The 19,397-nt window shown below is 38.7% G+C and overlaps 1 protein-coding gene across 1 annotated transcript; it reads right to left on the minus strand.

The window, feature by feature from the left end:
• Window positions 1-2,591: 2,591 nt before the first annotated feature.
• Window positions 2,592-17,387, minus strand: LOC113433463 (bMERB domain-containing protein 1-like). The gene is made up of 6 exons (XM_026696080.2): window positions 17,054-17,387; window positions 13,224-13,344; window positions 9,794-9,867; window positions 8,526-8,640; window positions 7,116-7,189; window positions 2,592-5,654 (listed from the first exon to the last, which is right to left on the minus strand). The coding sequence occupies exons 1-6, from the start codon at window positions 17,130-17,132 to the stop codon at window positions 5,536-5,538; spliced, it is 582 nt and encodes a 193-aa protein (XP_026551865.1). The 5' UTR covers window positions 17,133-17,387; the 3' UTR covers window positions 2,592-5,535.
• Window positions 17,388-19,397: the final 2,010 nt, after the last annotated feature.

Below are 19,397 nucleotides of genomic sequence, written 5' to 3' on the forward strand. Positions count from 1 at the left end.
AAGCTTCTGGTTGATTGTACAACTTTGAAATTAGTTATATGTAACTTGATATTGCAATTTTGATATATTCCTGGGTTAATAGCATTGTCTTGTACTTGAAGGAATGGTTTTTTGTAGTAAGAAGTTTTCAATCCATCTTATTTCCCATCCCAATGTAGAGCATATTGTCATGAGAAAGGAGTACTAAGACAGAACTGATGGTATACAAGCATTAAGAATTTAGATGGTGGCAGTGGCTTTGTCTTATGATAGATAAAAAACTAAGAAAAAACAGGAATTTATACATTATCATCATTATTATTATTATACACAAAAATGACAGTATACACATCAAACGAGATAACTATGCTGGGTTTCGTATCACCAATCACTAGTCGAACACTTCCCAAGTGTTAAGGACCGTGTGATGTATCAGCGGATTATGCGAGCAGATCCCAGTAAGGTGGCCTTCTGCAGCTGACCAATGGTGATCTTGTCAGTGCCAATTGTTTTTAAGTGCTTGTCTAGGTCTTTAGGCATAGCACCCAGTGTGCCAAATACCACTGGAATCACCTGCACTGGTTTATGCCAGAGTCTCTTAAGTTCAATTCTCAAATCCTGATATCTGGTGACTTTTTCTATTATTATTATTATTATTATTATTATTATTATTATTATTATTATTATTATTATTATTATTATCCTTTAATAGCACAGACCTTGGAAGATGCAATAAAAATGTTCTAACTGACTAGCATGCAAGATCTTATCAACTGGCTGTTCTTTGTCTTCAGCTATTGGTCAGAGAATTCAATGGATTGGCTGGTAGTTTTCAAGCAGTTCTAGACACATAGTGATTATACAAATACTCTCACAAATACTGCACCCAGATGACTACATAAATCTAGAAAGATTCAGAACAAACTGGATCCACCTAAGGTACACTGTAAAACTGATTTAGAGGAATAAGGGGACTGAAAGGCTGATTTCTGGAAACGTTCATAAATTAATCAGCCATCTTGCTATAGCTAAACTGCTCTGACTTTGCCCACTGCCTGTTAAGAAGACACCTGGAATATCATAGAAACCACCTTAAGTGTTATGATTCAGAAAACACGTAACATAAATGTACTAAATAAATCAACATAAGGGCAAAACTAGGAAAAATACTGGCCTGATATGGTAATTCAAGTATCTCTCTCAGAAAGCTGCAGAACCTGCTGAAGGATTTATTTTAAAAAATTGAATCACTAGAATAGCATTACAGAGTTTAGAATAGGTTCATTCTTCCTACATCCATATGTTTGCAAAATTTCATAGTGTCTATTCACTTTGAACCAGAAAAGAATTTTGCAAAGTTCTTTAGTTGAACACATAAGGTTTATTAGAAGACCCTTTATATGCGATGTCAGTAGCATGGGAATCATTCTTTTATTGTTTCACTTCATGTCACTTCTATAACATTCATCTCCATAGATTTTTCTTGTCACAGTTATCAATTCTGTTCTCAGATAGACAATATTCATGGGAAGAACAAAGGACAGTTATTCTGCCCACACAATGCTGGTCTTTTAAATATTTTACAGCAATAATATGGGGCAGACCCACAGAAAAAAATACAACTATATTGTACAAAACAGTAACTGTAGATAGGAGTAGATGCAACAAATCACACTTGCTTTGAGGGAGATTTTATTGTTTTGTCAGGTTTCACAGAGGGACTAAGTTGTAGGCACTTACAGATGAGGAAGGAGAAGCTCATAAGTTTTAATAAGCTCGATGAGTCCATCACAGTGATGTGAAGAATTCAACTCATATATATGAATAAGTCTAAGAAGAAATGGAATAGTATGGAGAAGGAGGTGAAGATGAGATAGGATGAAGATGTGAATGTGAATCATCTTGGGGTGCTAATAGCCTGCAAGCTACTTCTAAAATTACACAAAGTAAAAAATCATTATAAAGGAATTTGACAATACTAAATATTGACTTGAATCTCAATGGTTGGGTGGGGTAGGTATTCCTATTTTTTTCCCAGTACACTCCATCTTTCCAAATTAATTGATACTAGGAAATTCATTACTTAAGAGATTCCTGGGTTTCCTGCCAATGAATACCTTCCTTCATGTCATTCCATGCACCAATTTGGAGAAAATCAACAATATTTATATAGATGCTGAAGATGTCACATTTAAGTTGGTTGAATTTTATGAAATGAAATCCTGAAACCAAATGTTGGACGACTCCAGTTTGACCTCAATAATAAACATGGATCGAAAATCTTGGAGGCAGTGTCAGGTACATAGAATTACATAGGCATCAGCAGGGAAAGGTAAATGACTGTGCCCCTTGGAAATGTTTGGTTTTACGATAAAATTTTAGAGTTTTCCTTCAGCATACTTTATAAAATTCATTGCATACGGTATGAGATTCCTTCAATGCTAGAAATTTGTCCAGTATACAGATGAGACTTCTATGGAGAATGTATGGAGCTTTCTAGGCCATGGATAAATCAGCAGCACTTTCTCCCTCTTCCATAACCATCATCAAGAGTTAACCCAATGCTTTTTGTCTGTGCAGAAAAGACGATGCTTTAGGAAGCAAAATCCATGTCTGAGAGGAGGACAAAGACATGCCCATCATTTTTATTGTGAACATTGAAAAAGACAGTGATCAGAGAAATTCAACACTTTTTAAAAGTATCAAATGGGAAAGAAGGTTCTTGTGTTCCAAAGGGTTTAAGTGAAAGGCTCCATATAAAACCTTCAGATATCAGGAATGAAGTCAACTCTTTTGACCACAACATTACAGAGTAAATTGTATGTATATCAACCAAGCAAGCATACGAAACTGACAAGAGGCTGATTTCTTTGTAGGTCTGTTTAAAAGGAACCCGCAATATAAGAAAGTATGCACAATTATTACCCATTTATCCAGAGAGCAGCATGTTGCATTACCTTGCTATTTAGAACATTTTCGTCCCTTTCCCATGATCTCATTTTGATCCTCTTCCAGTTCATCTAGGTCAGGGTGTCAAAATTAAGTCATCACAGTGGCATCACATGATGTATTGGGACTCTATCCCCCTTCGCTAAACTGGGCAGGGGCGGGGCCAGCATGTGATGCATCCAGCCTGAGGGCCATGAGTTTGGCACCCCTGATCTAAGCAACCACTCTGTTGCTCATGTTTTGCAGGTGTGATTTTCATGTCACCTTTTAATTGCAATGTGAAGCCTCTGCTTTCCGCCCCCCAAACCTTTATCTATGCTTGTTTTCTGAGCTTGAATCTATTTTAAAGAAGGTGAGCTATATATTCTATCCATGTCAATGTTTTAGACCTTCTTTGAAAAGCTATGTGAAACACTTATATCTCAGTAGAATATGCAACCCACAGATTAGTCATCATCAAGATTGCGACAAGTGCAGTTCTCAGGATTACCCTGTGATATTGGCAAATAGGAAATTCAAGAAGGATGTGAAGCTAAGAATGAGGTTCTTATATTTATCTGGGTAAAATAGCAGGTCAAATAAAGATCTAAATCATGAACTGAAGAAGCTTCTTAATAATCTGAACAGAGCTTCTTGGATGAGAAGCAAAGGGGAAAAAAATATCAAGGCCAGTTGCTTTTTGAACAGCACTTTTGGGACAACCATGACCTGGATGACTGAGAATCTCCATAGACATCTGAATACTTGAAAATGAAATAGACCTTCTCAACTTCAAGTGATGGCCTGGCCCACCTCAGATAGGATCCAATTCTATTCATTAGAAGTAGCAAGCTGCTCTGGGGCCAGCAAAAAGAACCACTTTTTAAATTCAATCACTGGAAGGACGTTAGAAAGAAATTAAGAAAATCTCTGCCCTAATGTATTAGGGGATAAATTGATTCTGAATGGAAAACACTGTTGTTTAAATTATTGTAATGCTATCTCATTCATCTTAATAAATCTTTCTTGGAAATAATTCCTTTCTGCCAAAGAGTTTGACCCTTAGGTGGCTGCAGAAGACCTGAGGGAAAAGGAAATGGAGAGGATGTTTCTGTCCTCCCAATTCCAGGTTTCCTCTTAATCAGTTCCTGACATTTTACAGTAGCTCAGCTATGAAGAATACAAAGACATCAAAACCTACAGTAGCCACTCGGGAACACTCTGAGTCACCTCAGGAGAAAGGGCTGGAGTAAGGAGCACAAGAAAAGTTTTCAACTATGTGAAATCCTATCATAGAGGATGAATAGCAGCTTAACTAGAGCAAACAAACAGCTGTGAATGTGGGTTCTAGAAAAGTGATCTAAGATGTATATTAAATATAGCTTCTTTGGTTAAAACATTGAGAAATATCTCAGGTGATGCTAAAGAAATGTTCCCTAGAGGTTTTAAAGAAGGAGTGGATGAGCTGTTAGGAATATGTAAGGATAGGCAATCAAATTCTTGGGTTACTCAATACATACCCTTTGTCTTACAGCAGGGCTATAAAACTCGTGGCCCCTGGGCTGGATGTGTTATGGGCTGGCCACGCCCACGCCCGGTTTAGCAAAGGGGAAAAAAAGTCCCAACACATTACATGATGCCACCATGATGATGCAAGTTTGACACCCTTGTCTTACAGTTTCATAGGCTTATTTTCCTTTCAATCAATACCTATCCTTTTCTTAACTCCTTTACATATAAACATGAAGCGAAATTTGTTTTGCCACATAGCAAAATATTTGATCCTGAATGTTTCACTGAAAACATATACAGTGGCATTCACCTTGGTATCTTACATCAGTTTTCGTTTATGTCAGAAAACCATGAATTTGGAAGCAGTTCTGGATTAGATGTTTGACTGCCATAAGCAGGGTAGGAATAAAGAATCAATCTCTGTTAATAAGATCACTGCATGTAGTAATCTAAGAGTAATGCTGATGCACTGCTATAATTCTGAACATGAAAGTAACCTTTGTGGAGATGGGTCCCACAGTTGGTAGGAAACGTCATAGAAGCAGGGCAGTGTAGATGCAACATGATGAAAAACAGCAATCCAGGATATTGAGAATCATTCTGCTGGTACTTCCAGTTTTAGAATATCAGGAAATGGAAGAAAGTGCTCAGTCCTTCTATTTTGTATGTGGATGAGTGTCCATGTGGATCTGTGTCAGTACATTTCTATACTTATGTCACTAGAGATAAATCTGTCGCCAACATGAAAAACTACATCCTAACTTGGGATTGTGTGGGTTGAGATGCTATCCCTGTTACAATAGTTGTAAGAGGGAAAACATAGTATTAAATATCTGGGCCTGTGTCTCTAGTCTAGCTCTCTTTCTTGAGCATCCTTGTGTTGTCTGCTTCTGATCTCCACCAAACTCTGGCCTATATAGACCTTTAGGGTCCCTAGTGGTTTCTCTGCACACTTTCGGTCAACATATTGTCCACAGTGGCATCACTCATCTCTGCTCAATAGACTTGTGAATCTGCTATGATTTGAATGGATCTGGTTAAAACCAGGACGTGGGCAGGGCTTACCCATGAATGGATCTTGTGTTTGGTGTGAAGCACATGCCCTTCAGCTCCAACCTACATGATTGAGCAGGTGAAGCCACAGCACTCCTTCAAGAAGATGAGGCTTGTCTTTGTTACATAGGGTGGAGAGGTTTGCTGTCCTCTTGATGTTGTCTTCTTTTCTTTTACAGGAGCTATGAAGAAACAATCAGTTATATTGCCATAAGAACAGCATTTGACATACAGCTCTGGAAAATGAACTACAGACTGATCTGGGGGAAAAGGGGCCCCTCTGTTGTCAGGGCAATTCATTAGGAAAGACTGAGTATTGGTGCAGGGTCAGAACTAACTGATGAGTATCTTGAGTATTTACAGAGGGGTAAATGCCCTTAATCAAGCAATTGCAAAAATGACAGCAAATGTTATCTCCATTAAAATGCTGTACTGGTCAGTCTCCTGCCTTCAATATTGCTCCTGTTTTGGGCATTGTATTTTTTTGAATGACTCAGGGAGGTTGATTGCATTATTCCATTGGCCAACAGTGACATATGGCTGGAAAAAAATGCAAATGCAGTCAACAGCATTAAACTTGTTTTAATCATGAAGAGCAATTATTCTAGGCCTGTTTTATCCAAATCCCATCCCGAGTACTGCGCCCAGTGTCAGGCATCACACTTTAAGAAGGATTTAGAGAAATTGGTTCAAAGAAAGCCTGTAAGGATGATCAGAGGACTAGAAACATAAACCTATGGAAAAAAAAAAAAAGATTAAAGGAGCTTGGCATGTCTAACCTTGGAAAAATGACTGTGGGGATGTGAATACCACTCTTCCAATATCTGGCTAGGGTTAGGGTTAGGTCCAGACCTATTACCTCTCATTTTAGAGTGCAGAGATTGTCATTCTAAAAGACTGGTTCTGGATGAAAGTTAGAAGAACATTATGAACTCTGAATAAGCAGAGAGTAGAAGCAATTATCCAGAAAGGTGGTTGGCTTCCTAACATTGTGGAAGAGGCAGCTGGACAACCACCTGTCTGGGACACTTTAATTTGGATTGTTGCATAGAGTCTAGAGTTGAACTCAATGGCCTAAACGATCTCTCCCAATCCTATACAGATAGTCCTCAATTTACGACCACAACTGAGCTGCAAATTTATCTTGTTAAAGTAAGAAATTTGTTAAGTGTGTTTTGCCCCATTTTATGACTTTTCTCACCACAATTGTTAAGTTAATCACTGCAGTTGTTAAGGTAGTAATCTGGTTGTTAAGTGAATCTGGCTCCCCCTTTGGCTTTGCTTGTCAGAAGGTTGCAAAAAGGGATCATATGACCCCAGGACACTGCAATCGTCGTAAGTATGAACCAGTTAGCAAGCACCTGAATTTTAATCACAGAATCATGGGGATGCTGCAAAGGTCATAACTATGAAAAATGGTCATAGGTTGTAACATTAAATGGTCACTAAATAAACTGTTGTAAGTTGAGGACTATCTGTAATTCTACAAGAATAAATATGTGGGATAAAGTACAGCCAATAATGCAAACTCACTAATTTTGTTTAATACTATGCAGATTTCTTTCTCTCTTTGTATAAGCATGGATATTATTATCTTGTCCATAAAATGTGGGAGAGACAACTCCATATTCATGAGTACCTACTTGTTTTCAGAAGGCAGGTTTTGGAAAGCTTGTTCTTTAAAAATTCAGCCATTTCCTTATCTTCTTCTCGTTCTCTGTGAAAAGAAGAAACTGCATCAAAGAATAAGCAGTCATTATTTAGGTTTGAAAAGATGATTACAAAGCAGTGAAGTCTGAGTGATGGCTCTCCAAATCTCTGTGAAAGAGAAAGCTACTTTTCTTTGATTCTTGAATTCTCACATTTAGAGTGGTAAATAAACTTGTTCCTATTGATTGGCAGGACAACCAAAGAAAGTACTTCAGTGGGATTTAATCATAATCACTTTTAATCATATCATATCATATACTTGTTTCTTGTCCTTTTATAAAATATTTCAAAATTCACAGAACCTCAAAGAACCAATTAAAAAATTTGGGGTAACATGTTGGATTTCTTGGGAAAACAACGTTTGATTTTGCTAAGATTGTATTCCTGCCTTGATTACTTTTCTGCATAGGTAGTCCTCAAGCTATGACCACAATTTCCATTGCTAAGTCCAAAATTTCCATTGCTAAGCAAGACAAATGTTAAATGTGACCTGTTCCAATTTATAACCTTTCTTGCCACAGTTGTTAAGTGAATCACTGCAGTTGTTAAGTTAGTAACACAGTTGTTAAGAGAAGCTGGCTTCCCCATTGATTCTGCTTGTCAGAAGACTACAAAAAATGATCACATGACCCTGGGACACTGTGACCGTCATAAAACATGTCAATTGCCAAGCTTCCAAATTTTGATCACATGACCTGGGGAGGCAACCATATAACAGTCAGAAGTATGAAAAATGATCCTAACTCACTTTTTCATTGCCATTGCAACTTCAAACAGTCACTAAAAGAATGTTAAGTTGAGAACTTCCTGTAATCAACTCCTGTTGCCACATTTCCTTTGGCAAAGTCTGAACAGTGCTTTAAACAGTATGGTATGATCAATGCACAATTGGATGTAATACAATATAGAAAAAGAGTGAAAAAAATTCTGACCTTGTGTCCAAACTGTTCTGAAGGCAAACTGGTTTAGCAGAGTGCCTGTACAGTACAGTAGATGAAACATTGGCCGTTTGGCAACAGCTTTGTCCACCTCAGTCTCCCCCAGATGGGTTAGGATTATCAGGATCCCACAAATCACAACTGACCCTTCTGAATCTACATCTTTCAAGTGCACTTTCCTGTATCCTGACATCTACTAGCGTTGCTGGATTGCAATTCCCAGAAATGCTAATTACTGACAATGCTGGTTTGGAATTCTGGGAGTTGTAGTAATCCTGGGCTTCAGCCTTGCAGTAGGATTATAGGAATAAAAAGGAATAACTATGATGTGTTTTCTTGGAATGTTTGCAGGATTGGGGGAACATAATGTAATCAAGAAACATCACAGGAAGTTGGCATGTTTACCTGAGCCTTTCAAACTCTACATCATCCACAAGGAAATCCCGAGTCTCCACAAATTTATGAATTTGTTGCACTAACTCCTCCTCCTTCTGTTTGTCTTCTTTTGATTTTTGATTTTCTGCAATATGGGGAAAATACATGTACAAATATGTTCATTATAGAAAACTTTTGCCGGTAAGATGAAGAAGATCATTCTCAGAGTGGAGGAATTTCCGGAAAGATTATCGTTTAGATTAGATTTAGATTATCGATTATCAGCACTGCAATTATAGAATATTCTCCCAAGAAAGTTGTATTTATTTTTGCCTTCAGAGACAGGAAAATATCTACTTCCTGGGTTTTTGAAATCCATATTAATCTTTCTGGCTCTTTATGATATTTTCTTATCTGTTAACTTTGAATTTAATATGTACTTGTTATACTGGAAATCCTAAAAAGAAAAATAGCTCAGGACACATGGGAAACTCTGAAAAATGAAATTCTGAGGACCCAGACAAAAACAGAGAAAAAAAGAAAAAACACTGGATGAGACCAGCATGGTCGCACAAAGAGTTCTCTAACAAGCTGAAGTTCAAGGAGGACAAGAATAAAAAAATGGAAATATGCATATTTAACTAAAACACAATACCAACAAATAGCCCAAATCTTCAGGGATGGAGTCAAGCAGGTTAAATTCAGAATGAATTAAGTCTTGCAACAATTGCCAAAAATGACAAAAAATAAGTTTCTTTCAATACGCAAGGAACAAGAAAAAAAGTCAAGGAAATGATCGGTCCACTAATGGGGCAAGGTAGCAAAAAGGTCATTGGCACCAGGAAGAAAGCAGGACTGCTTAAATCCATTTTTATGCAAAGGGAAAAAAATTAGCCCAACCCAAGAAAAACATTATATTGGGAGACAGAACCGAAACGTAGATTAAAATAGGTAAGAAATTGGTTAAAAAACACCTATCACCTAATTCACTTGAGATGAATTCAGATCCCCAGGACCAGATGGTTTATATTCCAGAGAAATGGAAATGATGGCAGATGTGATCTTTTCTAAATATAGAAGAATCTATTGATGGACCTGACCCTCAACAGAATGTTATTCAAATATGGGGCTCATAGCCCATAGACAATTAAATTAAGGCTGCCATGCAGTCTCTTGAACCTTTTTCAACAATTGCTATTGAATTTGAGTCTTCGGAATCTACATAATTCTATTGGAAAATGGTATCTTATAAACCCTACAGCAGTTGTTGGATCAATCACTTTAAGTATTGGCCTTACCTGGCACTGAAATCAACTTCTGCAACTCCTTTTTCAACCTGCTGATTTCCTTACAAAGCTGGATATCATCCATCCTGCACAAACAGGAAAAAAAACCATAGCGCTGAACATGAGACAGAGCTGCTTTGGTGTAGTGGTTAAGGCATCAGATTAGAGAGACCCTGATCTTGGGCACAGAGCCAGCTGGATGACCCTGGTCTAGCCATGTTCTCAGTCCTAGGAAGGAAGTAATGGCAAACTACTTCTGAAAAACCTTTCCAAGGAAACTGCAGGAACTCATCCAGGCAACCTTTAAGAATTGGATATGATTGTGTAAAAGAAAAAGAAAAAACAGATTAAACCAGAAGAGAACTTATTAGAAGTTATGGAAGAAAACTAAATAAAAAAAAAGTGGTGGGATTCTACCGATTCAGCCTGGTTCATGTGAACTAGTAGTAAGAAATGCTACCATTCGGCTGAACCAGTAGTAAAAAACAGCTACTGGTTTGGCCAAACCAGTATTTTCTTTTTTTTTCCTTCCAACGATCAGCTGTTCCAATGATCAGCTGTGCCGGGCTCCCCCTCGCTGTCTTACTCCTTCACCCAGGAGGCTTCCACCCAGAATGGAAAAAGGGGCATGCACAGAGGGTTATGCAGCCCCTCTGCACTCCATCTTTTTGCCTTCCTGGGCCTCAGGGAAAGCTCCTGGGAGCAAAAATGCCCCCCAAAGGCTTCCCTGAGGCCCAGGAGTACAAAAAATGGAGTGTGGGGTGGGTGCTGCACACACAAAAAAGCCACACCCATCGAGTCACATAGCCACACCTACCTAGCCACTCCCACCGAGCCACAGAACCAGTATTAAAAATATTTGCATCCTACCCCTGAATAAAAAGCCCAGTGTCTTATTATTGTTGTATATAATCATGACAGCAAGATTTTTTATATGTGTAGAAATTGAAAAATAAAGAAGTTCCAAATATTGAAGAGTGGGTGTTTAAAGTTATGGATTTGACAGAATGGAAAAAGCTACAATGAGAGAAGAGGAGGGAGGGAGGGAGGGAGGGAGGGAGAGGGAGATAATTGAACACACTTTTATTAAAAACTGGAGTATCTTATGGATGGTATTACAATTGTAGACAAAAATAGCTGGATGATCAAGAGTTTTATAGATTAAATAAGGGGAGATAATGGAAAATGGTAATAGTGATACAATACAATCGTATAAAATAATAAGAAATGGTTACTGGCTGACTGAGGAAAGAAAGGCATAAGTGGATGATACGGTTTTTTGTTTGTTTTAAGTCAGACATTCAGCATTGTACTTATAGGTTTATGCTTCTGTGTATGTTTCTGTACTGTGTTTTCATGTTTATTTCATGTATAGAATTTTAATAATGTTTATATAGAAAGAGAAAACAATATTTATCAAGCTAAAGTGAACACAAAAACTATACAGTAGATGATTGTGGAAGGCAATGTTTACGTACTACTCTTTCCATAGTAATTGCCTTATTTCTTCCAAAGAAAAATGACACTGAATTAAAGAGAATCAATCTAAAGAGAAAAACAGATGGAAGATGATTGAGGGATGATAGCTTCCTAACTTTTGTGTGTGTGTGTGTTTGTGTGTTGTCTTTCAGTTGGCGTTTCCAACCATAATTGGAGATAGGGGAATGGGGCACAGCGCACAGGATAAGATATCTGTCTGGATGAAAATACGTGTTAAGGGGGGGGAAAAAAGATGCATGTAAAAGATGCCAGGCCGAGCAAGGTTGCATACAGTCTGAAGGAGCTATCCATGGTTCTGACCAAGGAGAAAGACCAACAGTTTGGAATTGGTATCCCATTAAGTAAATCTATAGATCCACACTGTGATTTTTAAAATCTTTTTGTAATACTGAATCACATGTAGGAGTAAACTCTGATGAGCCTAAGGTTATGAAGTCTGAGTAGATATGTCTGTCATTGTACTATACATTCATCTTTACATGGCTGATCTGTATAATTTAAAAGAGAAATGTACATTGGCTAGAATCACCTTTTAAAATGCTTGCCTCTTGGTCTTTCTCTCAAATTTAGATATCACCCATCTTACTCTCAGAATTACTCCAGCAGTTTACAGGCAAAAGCTTTAAAAGCCATATAAAATATAGTATAGTACATTCCAAGATCAGCAGAATAGGAGGAAAAATAAATTGAAACTCAGTAAGAAGCAGGTGTCTGAGCCCCATGTGAGTCTTGGTAGAACAAACTCTTCATTTTTCTGAAAGGCCAGGAGAGGGGGGGGCATTTCACCTCTGGGGGAAGGATATTTCATAAGGCAATTTGCAATGGCAGAAAGGGCCTCTTCCTAGACCCTGCCAATTGGGATTCTTTAACTGAGGGCTCTGCAACATACCTTCCCTGCTAAGTCCAGAACTTGAAATAGAGCCATTTTGTCCTCAGAATTCACAGCTTAATTGCTTCCAGTATGGAGTGATTCAAAGCCAGAAGGAAATAATGCTCTAGTAAAATTAATCGGAGTTACAGAGATGTATCCTTAACCACTCCAAGTTTGGGTTTTAGAAAATTAGCTGATGACAGCATGGTTAGCAAAGACAGCAAAGAAAAAGGTTGTGGCATGACACAAATGGGAAATCCTTCTCTCACAGTACCTTAAGGCTGTATGCTGTTCAGGTTAATCTCAAAATACTGGTTTGTGCTCTTGTTTTTATAATCATACTGTCCATGTTTGAACTCTTGAAGGTATTCAAAGTGACAAGTTTAAAGGAAAATGTTCAGCTGACATAAGGGATATTTTCACAGATATGACATGTGAGTGAAATCTCTCTCTCTTTCTTCTCTCTTCTCTCTCTCCCTCCCTCTCCCTCTCCCTCTGTGTGTGTGTGTTTGTCTGTCTGTGTATGTGTTGCAAATATGTGCAAGACAGGAGAGTTAAGGGATAGAAAAACAATAACCTAATCCATGCTTTTCTGAGGTATTCAACTTGGTCAGCTGCCTGAGCTAATATTCAGTTCCACATTTTGCATAAATCTTTACAAACATGGCTACTCTCTAGAGTACTTTCCAAATCAGCGTGTCATCACAGAAACATCTGAAATTTCTGAGACAGGTTCAATGGTGTAGACTTTTAGGAAGCGAAGTTGGTCTGGTTCTCTTGAGAGATTCTTCTCACGCAATGAAACCTACAATTATTCTGAGGAATTTGTTGCAGATGTGAGGATTGAAGCGGGTAAAGACGTGTTCAAAATTGCATGGAGGGACAAAAGCTGTTGAGTTGACAGGGTAAAAGAGAAGGAGAGGAGAAGAAGAAATCTGGCAAGATAATTCAGTTTTACCTGCTTCTTACTACCTTACAAACTTGGAAAATGACACTCCTTTTCTGCATCAGCTAATGCTTTACACAGCACACACAAACACACAGACCCAGTTTTCCCAATTTCCCACTCACATGTACCGGAGCTCTGACTCTCTTCGCACAAGAACTTCTCTGATTCTCTCAATTTTGAAAAGTTCTCCTTCAATGTCATCAATGGTAGCTGTAGAGTCAGCCATAGAAACTATTTCTTCCCCTGAAGAAATAACAGACAAGAAAATCAGTTAGTGAGAAGGATGGAGGAGAAGAGAGGAAGGTTTAACATCAGCCAATCCCTTGAATGAGCAGGCTGAAGATTAGTGTTGCCAGCATCTTAAGCAATTATAATTGCATGGAACCCAATGGAACCCAATCCGTTTTTTTGTGTGTGAGCTACTCAGGGTGCTTGTATATAAGATAATCAGCCATATGAATATTTACAATAATAAAAAACAAAACAATTCTTCCTTAGTACAGTAAACATCAATATTATTAGAACTCTCATTCCTAACTTTACCTCTTTCCCCTTGACGCTGATCTTCTTTCATCTGTTTCCACACTTTATCTTCCATAGTTTCCTAACTTATCCTTGTCCTTTCCATCACAAAGGACTTTAAAAAACATTGCCCACTCCTGCTGAAAAGGAGCTACAGGGATTCCTACTACTATTTGGAAGGTGGTGAGAGGGTTTCCCATGGGACTATTGGAGCCTGAAAACAATGTTCATTACTGCCATCGTGCTAGAATGGCGTAGCAATTCCACTTGTTCCCTATCCCCTTGACTCGCCTTATCTCATTCCTAGGCCTTGGTTTATCCTGCTTTATCTTGCTGTTTTCTGCATTGCTAAATACCCACCAGTTGCAAAATAAAGAAAACGAAGTAAGCCAGAAGGTCATTGCTATGCCAGCAGCTCTTTCTGTTGCTTTTTCTGTAAAGATCATTTGTGAGAAAACGATGGTTGCTCTTAGGTTGAAATACTTGGTCTATGTTGATTTTACCTCAATGTTTTGGACTTCAGCTTTTGGATTCCGAATTAAAGTATTCAACCTCTTACCAGGATTTCAATTGGACCTAAAGCAAAATGCTCAAATGGCAAATAAGGTCTAAAGACATAGAGCAACATTGAAACACTGGGAGAATCTCTAGCATCTCCTCCAATCTAGAAGTTGAAGGGATGTTAACCATAGAAAAGTTCCAAGTTGTGTCCACATAAGACCTTTCTCTCTGATTTCATTCATAGAGTGACTCCTCTCTCCCTCCCTCCCTCTCCCTCCCTCCCTCCCTCCCATCCTTCCTTCCTTCATTCAACACATCTTCAACATTTAACGTAATCTTAGAGACTCAACTCTAAGATTGCAGCGTATGTGCTTGCATTCACACTTAGTACTGTATTATTTCCCTGGGGAATCATTGAAATGAAACATATTATTGGAAAATGAAATGCCTGAATAGGTCTTTTTTTTTTTACCTAAGGGTCAGTAGAAAAAAGCCTTTTTATTGGGTCAGAGGAACAAGGAAGAAGCTCCCCTCTTTAAATAAAACCCAACAGGGAGCAACAATTAGAACACACCTGTCAGTGAAAAGGATGACTTCATAATAAGGATGTTCTGTCACTGAAGTTTCTGTCATTGGTTTTTAAATGCTAACCATGCCCTTTGTGTTCCTTCATGAATGGCTGTAGCTCAGCAGGAAAGTATATGCTTGGCATACCGAAGAACTCAGATTCAATTCTTGGCATCTTCAGAAAGGACAAAGAAGCACTGCTGTCTGTAAATCACTGCCAGAAATACTGTGCAAAATGGATTAATGGTCTGACTTGGAACCACCAACTTCTTATGCTTCTGTGTTCTCCCAGCCACCTTGTCAGCATTGCTACAGTATTTATGGTTGTAAATTCCTCCTTCTGGCAAATGATTCTGATGAAAGTTGGGGGCACATTCATTTAAAAAATAATAAATTATCCAAGAGGCTCTTGTGGACAAACTGAAACAGTTGGCATGAGTTACAAGTGACCACTCCACCCCAAAAATCAGCTTGCCTTGATTTGAGTTCTGCAATCCTTGGATCAGCTTTGCAAATATGACACGAGGAGAAAGAAGCAAGTTTGTAACTTTGTTATCTTTATGGAAAACCTGAGGCCAGTAGTGCCATCCTTCTTTACTACACAAAAGCTTGTTTGACATGCATGGTATGAGCAGAGGTCAGTAATAAGATCAGCATTTCATTATTGGAGCCAAATGACCTCCCAACTGGGCCTGTGCTTGTAGGTCAAGGCAAGCGAAAAGGGCAGGGTTTGAGCTCGATTTTGTTGTGTTTGGGAAGAGTTCCTCTGGGCAAAAGACAGCAAAAGCCACAAATATCTGTCTTATATGACCTTGGGGAAAAACAATTGCTTCTAGGTGCCTAGCATTCTAGTTAACAGGGGGAATATTCTGGTTTGGGTGCTTCTATCAAATGTGAGCCCTAGCACATCTTTCTACTCTGCTTGCTGGAGAATTCTGGGGATTGAAGTCCACAAGTCTTAAAGCTGGCAAGTTTGGACACCCCTCACCTAGGGAGATACTCAGACTTCTACATAAACCAAGACATCTCCCAGCATACTAACTTGATCTGGACTGACTCAAGGCTTTTGGTTGTGTTAAATGGAGCAGCATGAAGATGGAGAGATGACATGTTATTGTAATGTTCCAAAATTGCCACAGTCATTGCAGGAAATACTTGAGTGCCGCTCTCAATTTGCACAGAAGAACAGGAAAGAGTTCCTTCAATTGGCATGCTGCTTTCAGAGTGGGCAGTCAACTGGGAGCTATATTTACTATGAGATGACCCAAACTCGGTGCCCTATCTGCAGCAAGTGATCAGAGCCCCCCTTTTTAAATGGCAGGGTCTTCTTTGACTTGTAGTTAGGTGAAACTAGCAGATTTCTGAAATACATGTCCATATGCCATTTTTCTCATCTTCAAATAGTTTTTGTGTTTTATTGCATAAATTTAGAAAAGTGGATGGATCTATGGATGCTTCGCATTTGATTTAATGACATTTGCTATATAATTTAAATCCACAGTCACAAGAGAAAAGGAGAGGAATAGATGCAGAGGGACAAGCAATGGGTCTGTTCTGTCATTAAGAAATGGGAAGTTTGTCAGAGCTGGCTTATTGCTTTCCCATTCACAAAAACAGGGAGCTTTTCCCGGAACAAATAAATAATAAATCCTACTTGGAGTTCAAAACCACATTTTGAAGCAATAAATGAATTTCTTTCAAAAAATAAAGACTATCCTCAGGCATCCTAGCTGAGGATGAGGATGATACTTTTCTGGTAACGTTTGAATCATATGTTTTTAACTTCCAGGGACAACATTCTATGGCCCTTCAGTTATGCCAAGAGATTGTTCCCTTGAGTGTTTAGTAAACAAACTCCATCCTGCAATAATCTGTGTCAGATGTCTTTGGGGGTGGGGTGAAGAGAAGTCAACCCTTTTTGTTCTCAGCCAGATGTTCTTGCTCATACTTGTCTCCTTTTCTGCCTATCACTACTGAATGCAAAGTTACTCTGTCTCGATTGCCAGGGAAATAGACAAGTGAGCAAGAAACCCTTCCTGTAATCCACAACATCACCAGGAGCTGTGGTGTGTGTGTGTGTGTGTGTATGTGTGTGTGTAGGAAATAGATAGAGAAATGAGCCATCAATCTTTTCTTGACTACTATAAAACTTTCAAGGAATAGGAGAGCATGCACAGTTAACACATAAATACCCACGCATTTACCCATGGATACAAACATATATACTGTACACACATAATACTCATACAAACATTTATATTTCTCCTGCAGAGGTGCAGGGATCTGAGCCCTGTTGCTAGAGTAAAGGTCATACAACTGAATCGGTATTTCAGCAGTGCCCCAGATGTGCAAAGTAACTCACCTTTGCCTGAATCTGCAGCAGTCCACTTGGTTGATTCCAGGGATCCATACTGGGTGGATGCTTTGCTCTCCTTTTCCATCTTCACTCCTTGCTATGGTTTTTAAAATCCCCCTTGTTCCCCCTGTTTTTTAAATGGTCAGAATTCCCTAAGGAGGAGGACTTCTAAGGAGCAGAGGTTGCCAGGAAGCTAAGCTCAGCGTTTGATCAAGGAATCATTTAGCAAGGAATCAAAAGAGCATGGATCTCAGCCAAGCCAGATCCCAGCTTGGCAGCTGCCGCCCACCATCAGTTCATACCACAATGCTCTTGTACATCTGTCGAGGGATGAAGCAGAATCCGAGGCTGCAGGAGCCTAGATGAAGGTCTGTTATGACACTGAGAGGTGCCCTCTGGTGGTTAAAAAAAGATTTATTTTTTCATTTGAAAGACTTTCAGAAAATCAACCCCGCCCCCCCCATTTATTTATTCCACTGACTTTGTCCCATCTCTTTGCCTGCCACTGCTTGTTACTCAACCACTCAATTTAACTCCATGCAAACAATATAAAACCACTTGCATAAATATCTCTTTCTAAGTAAATTCAGCTAATAGCCGTATAGCAAGCTAAGCCCACGCTAAGTTACAGATCACGGCAAGAGTTTCCCCAATATTATAAGTCCATTTCTTCCTTAACCTTTTTAGAGAGAGCAAAGAACAAGAATAATTCATTTGTCTGACACAAAATGTAGATTTATCTGCAGTTTGGAAGACAGAAGCTTTGTTCTTCTCCCATTTACTTCTCCTAAATCTTGAGCTTTATGGCATTTTCCCAATGTCTATTTTCAGTAAGTTTTCATTGTGTTCAGCCTCTGGTGGACCCCTCCATGTATTGTTGACATTCCACGCTAATCCCTTTAGCTACAAAGGATATGAACTAAAGTCCCACAAGAACAGAGAATTTTTCCCTCTTTATTCTTAACATAATCTTGGTGGAAAATGGTCAAAATTCCCAGGTGTCCACTATCTTTACTTTCTGGTGAGTAGAAAAATTAAATTCTAAGTTTGTTGGGACTTGCAATGACCCAGTGCAATTAAAAAAAAATCAGGTTGATTGAAAGCTGGTAAGGATTTCTATTTTTCACCAAGTTCCATCATTTAATACTTATCTGTAGATGATGATGATGATGATGAACTAGAGAAGATAACAAAATGAAAAGACCTACATATAGAAATAGAATGACTATGGCAAAGGCAAGCAACAGTAGTACCAATATAGGAGGCACCTTAGGTGCAATTCCAAAACAACTGGAGCACCACTGGAACACCATAGGCACTGACAAATTTGCCATCAGTCAATTGCAGAAGGCGGCTTTACTTCGAACAGCTTCCATCCTGCAACGATATCTGTAACACCATCAAACATCCAGATTTGCCTATCCCAGGTCCTTGGTAAGGACTCGATAGGTAGTCAAAAATGCCAAACCCAGTCTGAACATCTGGCTGACTGTGCAATGATCAATTATCATCATCTTCATCTTCATCATCATCATCATCACCACCACCACCATCACCATCATCATATATCCCCAAAGTCTCTGGCAGTTGGGCCATATAAAAAGAAATAAAATATATGAATTGTGTTTAGTTGTAGCAGCATAAGACAACCCTGGGCCAAGAAGAGACAGTCCAATAGTCTCTTGTCACAGCAGGTCCATGGCTGGAAGGGGAACTCCTTCACATTTCTTCTCCACAATAAAGCTTTCTGGTTAAATTGAATAGTTGAAACTGCCTCAAATAAAGACATGTATTTTGGCAGGTGCTAAGTAAACTCCAAATCCACTTGCCTTTTGTTTGCAAAATGTGCATATTAGTCATCTTTATGGTGGCTAAACATACACCAGGAATAGAACAGTCGTCATTTTGTGATGATTTGTTTTGCCATGACTAGGAGTTTAGTTCCTGGAGCAGAGACTTTAAATAGTTACGGCCTTGAATTGTTGACTCTATCAGGCAGGGTGGGAGTGGGCGGGGTGGGGGCAGGGGAGAGATGAGGATGAACTAGTGTAGGTACTAGGAGTGTTTTAATTTAAATACACTAATTGTATGTTTGGGAAAGGTGGATGGAATTTTAATTTAATTTTGGTTTGGGCTTTTTTGGGTAGGGAAAAGCTAACAGGTAGCAAGACTAATATATTAACAATGTTGTTTGGAAGTGTATCACTATGTTGCTGTTTGTTTGCTGTATGAGTCACTGGATCTGCTCTAAAATTTTCATACACACTCTTGAGCAATGTAAAAAAAATGAGAAAATTTAAGCACAGAACTTCAGTTAGGTTACTTCCTTATTCAAGACAGACCATTGGTG

Source organism: Pseudonaja textilis, chromosome 2 (assembly GCF_049901715.1).
Source record: "Pseudonaja textilis isolate UNSWEBS1 chromosome 2, rPseTex1.2, whole genome shotgun sequence".
In the NCBI taxonomy this organism is placed as follows: domain Eukaryota; kingdom Metazoa; phylum Chordata; class Lepidosauria; order Squamata; family Elapidae; genus Pseudonaja; species Pseudonaja textilis.

Bases quoted from the DNA above. Each gene is read 5' to 3' on its own strand.
- LOC113433463 (XM_026696080.2), bottom strand. From the start codon at position 17,132: ATGGAAAAGGAGAGCAAAGCATCCACCCAGTATGGATCCCTGGAATCA. The intron at 13,345-17,053 runs GTGAGTTACTTT...TTATTTCTTCAG, and splicing joins TGCTGCAGATTCAGGCAAAG to GGGAAGAAATAGTTTCTATG. The intron at 8,641-9,793 runs GTAAGGCCAATA...CCCATATTGCAG, and splicing joins GAAGTTGATTTCAGTGCCAG to AAAATCAAAAATCAAAAGAA.